The sequence below is a fragment of the Coffea eugenioides genome, chromosome 2, assembly GCF_003713205.1.
Source record: "Coffea eugenioides isolate CCC68of chromosome 2, Ceug_1.0, whole genome shotgun sequence".
Classification (NCBI taxonomy): Eukaryota; Viridiplantae; Streptophyta; class Magnoliopsida; order Gentianales; family Rubiaceae; genus Coffea; species Coffea eugenioides.
In genome coordinates, this window is record NC_040036.1 from 64,735,229 (window position 1) to 64,743,093 (window position 7,865).

Consider the following 7,865-nt stretch of genomic DNA (forward strand, 5'->3'; position numbering starts at 1 on the left):
TTAAAGTAGTTTTATATTATTGTTATTAGGTAAACAGACACCACTAAGTCAAAAATCAATTTCCAACCCTTGCCTGTCTGATTCCACGTAGCCAGAGAGGTTAACCAAAAACGTTTCAATTAGTCTCATTAAAGTACAAAATCAGGTAGATACATGCTTTCTGGCAACCCTTTAATTACTATTAAATTAATTAACTGATGTGCCAATTGGCGTTACTTTCAACGTTTAATGTTTGTGGATTGTAACGCATTACTTCTATAAATTCAGGCTCATTGCAATAGAGCAACACGACAATCTTTTTCACACACAGACACACACCAGACTTTTGCAACTATGGCAACCCTCATTTTCCCGGAGCACCCTTCTCCTGTTGCAGATGCTGAAGCTCTTAAGAAGGCTTTTCAAGGTAACCATGAGAAAATTGACCAGTAACTTTTTTTCTTTAATCTTTAAATTATGTGTTTTTTTTTTCAAGACAGTGAAATATCCAAATTTCTTTTCTTAACTTATAGTATAAGTTCTTAATGAAATCAAGTACCATTTTTTCTTGTGTTGAATATTTTCTTATTTGACTTAATGAAATTATTTAGTAGTAATTTTTGCCTTTTCAAATGTCTAATATATGTAGTGATTTTTTCAGATCTTGAAAATTGAATTAAAAGCCAATTTTTTTCTTAACTTATATAAGTTCTTAATGAAATCAAGGACCATTTTTCAGTCCATTGAAAAATTTTCTTACTTGATTAAAATACATTGTCTTCTCGCTTTTTGGTTAAAAGTAGGTTTTAAAATAATTATTTCATAGCTGTAGCTTTTGCGATTCCTTCTTCTATATTATAAAAAAGACCTTTTAAATAAATATGTGTTTTTTTTTTGGCAAAATTCTTTAGGATGGGGAACAAATGAGAAGGCAATAATATCAATACTGGGCCACCGGAATGCTGTTCAGAGGAAGTTGATCAGAAAAGCATACGAGGATATGTATGCTGAAGATCTTGTCAAGCGTCTTGAATCGGAACTGTCCGGCGACTTTGAGGTTCTGATTTCAACTAATCTACCACCCTTCTTTTATTCATTTATTTATTTATTCTTTTTCGGTTGGTGACCATTTGATTTCTTTATCATTTTTTAAAATTATGTTTCCCAATTCTTTTTGATGATTTCCTCTTGCCAAAAAAAAAAAAAGGATTAATCCGGGACCCTCAATAGAAAATAGTTTTACCAGGGTATAAGATGATAAGACCATTGGCCCACTCTATAGCTTCAGACTTTTTGTTGGTCTAGATTAGAGGGTCAAAGGTAGGACTGAGCCGGGCAAGTCCGAACGTAGCCTAATTGGCCCGAAACAATTAGGGCCTAGCTTTTATATTATTGGGTTGGGACTTGGGATGAGTTCGAGCCTTGAAATAATGCCTGATTAAGTTATGAACTGAGCTTGAGTTCAATAAAACTAAATTATATTAGAGCCCGACCCGACTAATCAAGTACAAAAGTACTTGTTTTTTAATTCATAATGATGTATATTATTTAATAATTAATATATTATAACGTACATAATTTATAATTCATATATAATGATAAAATAAAATAATATTATATGCATATCATGTATACAATTATGGATTAATTGTGAGCTTGAGCCGAGGCCTAAATTAGGCCTTGGTGCAAAAACTTGTAATGCAATATCACCACGGAATCTTCCGATGGTCGGCATTTTCTTTTTTTGTCTTTTCAAAAAAAAAAAAAAAATCAATAATCATCATATGGTCGAATTTAATGTAGAAAGTTATCTATCGATGGATATTGGATCCAGAGGAGAGGGATGCAGTCTTGCTAAATGTGGCAATTAAGCATAAACCGTCTCCTGATTACCGAGTTATTGTTGAATTTTCTACCATTTACAACCCTGAGGAGTTCTTGGCTGTAAAGCGTGCTTATCAGCACCGCTTCAAGCATTCATTGGAAGAAGACATAGCTCAACATACCACTGGTGATTTGCGCAAGGTTTGTCAGTTAATTTTCAACCTAAATTAATCTTAAATTCCTATCAAAAGTCTTGTTTGGACTATTCAGCCTTAAATTGTTATTAGTAAAAGTTTGATATTCGAAGTTTGGATCCACGTTCAGTTCTTAATCTAGGATGAGGGTGGACAATTGCCATCCCTCAAGATTGAATAATTTTCAAATTAGACTTGCTAAATTTCTAATTTTATGAATTTGCCTCTTAAATTTTTGTAATTCTCCTTCCCTTTTTGCTATGCTTCCCTAAAAATTTTTTCTACCAACTCTTCGGTAAGTGTGCAAAAGGCATTTGAAGGTGGGAAAGTCTCAAAAACCTAGAATTTAGATGTAGTAAGTTTAACACATAATTTGCTTTAGACAACAAAAATGCTATAATCTACTTTCTATTTTGGCTTCTTATATCTCAATCTAAATTTAAGATATACATAGATGATAATAGTGGTCATTAAATCCAGTAACTACAGGTCATGACTCGACCATTGCATGAAATTATATCTTTTTAAAAGACTTAAATTCATATCAAGACAAAGCTTATTCATCTGAATTGGTAGTCTTACATAGACACTTCTTCTATGATATCGTTTTCCAAATATTAGGCGTCAATTGAGGATTAATCTTTCTCATACTTAAAACACGTTAAAATTCTACGATGCAAAGTAATGAGGACGCATGCAACAACTACAGAACTGAAGAAAAGACTAATCCATTTGTTAATCCAACATTGCTCGTAGGCTAATTGGTCCAAGCTAATGAGGTAATCAAAGCGAAAGGGCTTGCGGCAAATGAGTTTTACTACCTGTATATGGCAATTGAATTTGCGTTTGATGCTTTTTTGGGGTTGTCTTGGTGTTTGTTACAGCTTTTGGTTGGTTTGGCAAGTCCATACAAGTATGCTGGTGGTGAGATGGACGTGAAATTAGCGAAGTCCGAGGCTGATAAGCTTCAAGATTTGGTCAAAGATAAGGCTCTGAATCATGAAGAAGTCATTAGAATCATAACTACCAGAAGCAATGCTCAGATTGTGGCAGCTCTAAACCACTACAAGGATAGCCATGGCACTGCAATCACCAAGGTGAAGTGAATAGCCCTTTAGCCTTTTGAACTTGTCTAATGAATTATGTAGATTAAGAAGAATGATTGTCATTATTTGTTTTGTGAATAATTGCAGCATTTGAAGGATGATCCAGCTAATGACTACTTAGCTGCGTTGCTTACAGCCATTCGATCCATTAATAATCCGCAGAAGCACTATGAGAAGGTGATATTTTAAATTTAGAATCCTGAACTAGTTGCATACCATATAATATCAACCAATAGAGATTCACTCTGGAGCTTAGATAAAAAAAACAAAGGGGAAATGGGAGGACATTTGGATTTGTTTTGCAAACGAGTATTCAAAACGTTAAATTAATGTGATGACAAGAATTAAAATCTTGGGAAAATGAAATTCTGGGATTTATGAGTCTAGGGTCTTAGAATGTGATATTTTGAATACTAATTTCACTCAAAAAAATTAATTGAAAATCTAAAGAGTTATATGTGAATTAATGTGATCATATTTCTCCATGAACGACACACAAATTGAGTAAGTGAGATGAAGTTTTGTTGGTTAATCCTCAGTGTCCGAGGATAAGTAGAATTTCTTTTCTTTTTTTTTTATTTAGGTGAAATCAATAGATTTGTTTTCTTCTTTAGAGGTGATGGGCCCAAGAAGGAATGGGCTGTGAAAAAGAATTAAATTCGTTGTCAAACTCATTTAACAAAATAAATTGTGAGACAGTTACATCATTTTCCCCCATTTGAGTATGCTGGGGCTCTCTCAAAAGAAATAGTAATTGGGCTAATTAACGAAAGGAGAATCTGGATTTAAAAAAAAATAATATTTTCCTTGGACCTCTTTGGAAATATGACTAGGTGACAATAAACGTTTTCTAGATTGTAAATTTTGTTTATCAGTGATCAGTAAAATAAAATATGATTTTAATCTAATTATTTTGTTATGGACATATTGACTTAGGACTTAATTTAATAGCGAAAGTATCTAAAATAAAATATGACTTTAATCTAATTATTTTGTTATGGACATATTGACTTAGGACTTAATTTAATAGCAAAAGTATCTAAATTTGTTTGTTATGTTCTCAAATTTGACGAAAATTAATGGCAAATGTAAACATTTAAGTCATTCATTATTATCAATCTATAAAGGATTCATGATCATCAATCTATAAAAGGAGAAAGAATTATCATTAGCCATATTCTTTCCTTCTTGCTTCTTTTTTCTTATATATATAGTGTTACAAGAAACAAATATCTTTATGCAAGGATTCTACAAATTTAGTTTCTTAGGCATAATAGCTCAATTTTGTGCTCTATAGGTACTCCGTATTGCGCTAAACAAGCCGGGGACTGATGAGGATGCAATCACCCGAGTTATTGTTACAAGGGCTGAAAAAGACTTGAATGATATCAAGGACATTTATTATAAGCGTAACAGCGTGGCTCTTGATCATGCAATTTCCAATGAAACCTCCAGCCATTACAAAGCTTTCCTTTTGGCTTTGTTGGGGAAGGATTAGAAATAGAACCCTATTTTTAGCATATTGGCTTTTAAACTTTTGAGTGTGGATGGAGTTACTGAAAATTGTTATGGATCTTTGTTTTAATTAATGACTTCTTCTATTTTCCGTTTGAATATATTAAGATTGGAGACTTTTGATTGCTTCTCTAAATGGCTTCAAACTATAGTTAATTAAGGTAGGAACCTTGTCAATGGACTCGGTAGATGAATTATTGGTTCAATTGGTGGTAAGTGATTGAATTGATGCGTCAATAGAATAACATTTTTACAATTTATGTCCCATTGTGATTTAGGATTCCTTCATAATAATTCTTTTATTGTTTAAACTTAGCCACTTAACTCCTTGAGGCTTCGTAAACTGAAAAAATAGACGGAAATCGACTTTACTGATGGCTAGTGATTGAGATGCGCGTCAAAAGTGCGTTTGGGCTTAGATTTTCCAACAAGGATTCTAATATTTCGCAAAAATTACCCTGACCAAAGGTCGAACAAATAATATAGGACAAGTTGTCGTCGTTCTCACAGGGATTGGTTGTCTAAATACCAGAACAAATATTTATCTATCCCTAATTTGAACCTATTCTATACTTAGGTATTCTAAAAAGCTAAATATAACTTAAATAAAATAAATCTCAAGTAAACAAAGAGAATAAAATCCAATAATATGAATGCAACCAAGACAAATGGAAATCAAATTACACAATACACGATCTTTTAATCCTTGTAGAAGAATTGAATTGTTAAAAACTTCGTGGCAAAAGCTCGTATTGCATAAATTACCTTATCTCTAGGCATAGCGCGTTTATCTCAAACTCAAAATGTACTATATCTTTATACTAGATTAATTAATTCAAGAAACATTAAGTCTACAAAGTTCCTAATTTAGAATGAGACTAGTGTAGATCTTCCAATTTTTAACAGCCACACAAATAAACTAGATTCTATCTCTAGCGAGTTTTATCTTGTGTTCTTAATGTCATTATTTCTAATTATTTCTGTCTCTTCTCAATCTCAATGAAAATTATTTAATCATGCAATTGGTGATAACAAAATTACAATCATTAAGTATTTAAATCAATAACAAATATAACCAGAACATTCAAGTACAAGAGATGTCTAAAGTCAAGACATTGAATGAAGTCGGCCTAACATGGCCTTGGTTAAAAAAAAAAATTAGGATAAAAGTGTTCATATCAGTTTTTGGCAATTGACGAACCGATGCCTGATGTCGTGTTTGTTATCCACCGTGGTAGGTGACGTGCGCGGGGTATACATATACAATTAGCTCATCTATAGTCAAATTTTACATTTATAACATCTTAAATACCCTACACGCGATTTTTTGCAAGTATACGAATAGCGAGCGAGTATAAGGTATTAAGGGTCGATCCCACAGGGAAGAGTGATAATTACCGGTGTTTTTCGAAATCCTTTATTATCTAGACTACCATAAACATAAAATTAATGAAAATAACACTAGAAAGCTCCTAGAGATATGGAATTCCTTACTACTCTTGCAAATGAGGTTATCGGTTAAGTGAATGCTATTATCTTGGTTAATTATGGCGTAATTTCCTAATATACGTGATACCCGCTTGCCAGTGTATCAACTATACCTATAGTTAATTCATATCTACTTTCGTGGTTATGAAACTGACTACAAGTTCATTTTTTCTATGAAATTACATGAAACAAGTCACTAAAGCCACAAAGGTGCACCTCTACTTTCGTGAGTGTACTCCCTAGGTTTATCACTTTTTTGAATTAGTGTTAAATTCTAATTCTCATTGCAAATTTAACACCTTAAAATTATCACAATTAATGGCCGGTTAATCATGATTAGAAAAGCAAAAGTGATAAATAACTTGCTCAAAAGAATATCATTAAATAACCAAGTAAACATCACTAACAAAATATAGAAAGTTCATTCATAACTCTAGACATAAACTTTAGCAAAACATATAAAAACACAAATCCAAAACTTACATATTAACCATATTTAAGAATCCAATACAAAAGATAAAGAGTTGGAGAAGAGATAACCCTTGTCACTTGAGCTTCAACCCCTCCTTCTTCATCCTAATCTAGCCAATATACAAGAATGGATAACACACATAACTACCTAAACTATTCTACTCTAACTAATGAACTAAGGAAATTCTAGTAAAGACTACATCTTTTGTAAGTTTCTCTAGCCTTCCAAAGTTGTGAAAATCTTTTCCAAAGCCTTTATTTATAGAGGAATTCAAGTTCATGGTGAGTTGTTAAAGTTGATGTAAATTGCTCCTTGGAATCACCAAAAGATGCTTCTTGAATTCTCTATACTTGCTTGCTCAATTCCAACTGGATATCTTGCAGGTAAATTGGTCAAAAAGCTTGTGTGAAAAGAGCACAAGTTGCAGAGCAAGTTACAATCGAAATCCACTAAAACGAGGGTAGAAAACGCAGCCTGAGCCCGCATTTTGGCCCCCGTTTTACTCTTTGCAGGTTTGCACTTTTCTGGGCAGGATTCTTCCTTACTCTGTTTTTGGTCCAATTTCAACTGATAGTTGCTTGATGTTAAAGGCTAAACTAGCTCTTGTGTAAAACACAAAAGTTGTAGCCCTTTGAGTTAGCTTTTCAATGCATTAAGATTCATCTGATTTGGAGCTCTGTGGAGTGAGAAATGACCAAATTACCCTCAACTGGTCAGAACCTTGTTTCAGCTTCGACCATAGACAATTCACTTCTATATTTCAACTTTTGACAATGATAAAGACTGAACTGGATTTCGATTTCTCTACACCAAATATAGATTTGTCTCTTAGCTTCAAAATGGTATAAGAATCACCTCAATACAATGCTTGTAACTCAAGATATAGCCGAAATACCACAAGGTGTCAAAGTTGAAAAAATTTTCTTCTTTTGTTCTTGATTGCATTTCCTCTTTTGCACTTCGTATTCTCTTGTTATCACTTTAAACCATAATTAATCATCCAATTATCTTCTCAAATCACTCCAATTGATGATTGAATCCTTAAACCTATAAAAACATGAAGTTTTTACCATAAAAATCCGTAGAAATGCAATTTTTATCACTTTAAACCACAAAATGCATATTTTCACTAAAATCTTAGTTAATTAGCTATAAAACTAATTAAACCACATCAAAACTAACTAATAAAACACACTTAAAACACATAAAATATCAACTTATCATTAGGCTAATTATTGCAAGCGTGCCACCTGGTTTGCACCAAAAAAATAATAGAAACAAGCTGAT

General features: G+C 32.6%; 1 protein-coding gene across 1 annotated transcript; it reads left to right on the plus strand.

Moving 5' to 3' along the window:
• Positions 1-333: 333 nt before the first annotated feature.
• LOC113760034 (annexin-like protein RJ4) lies at positions 334-4,601 on the plus strand. The gene is made up of 6 exons (XM_027302612.1): positions 334-406; positions 891-1,036; positions 1,783-2,004; positions 2,882-3,094; positions 3,191-3,280; positions 4,401-4,601. Exons 1-6 carry the CDS (start codon positions 334-336, stop codon positions 4,599-4,601), a joined length of 945 nt encoding a protein of 314 aa, XP_027158413.1.
• The last annotated feature ends 3,264 nt before the right edge of the window (positions 4,602-7,865 follow it).

Coding starts and splice junctions, on each gene's coding strand:
- LOC113760034 (XM_027302612.1), top strand. CDS start 334: ATGGCAACCCTCATTTTCCCGGAGCACCCTTCTCCTGTTGCAGATGCT. Junction 407..890: donor TCTTAAGAAGGCTTTTCAAG/GTAACCATGAGA, acceptor AAAATTCTTTAG/GATGGGGAACAAATGAGAAG. Junction 1,037..1,782: donor AACTGTCCGGCGACTTTGAG/GTTCTGATTTCA, acceptor AATTTAATGTAG/AAAGTTATCTATCGATGGAT.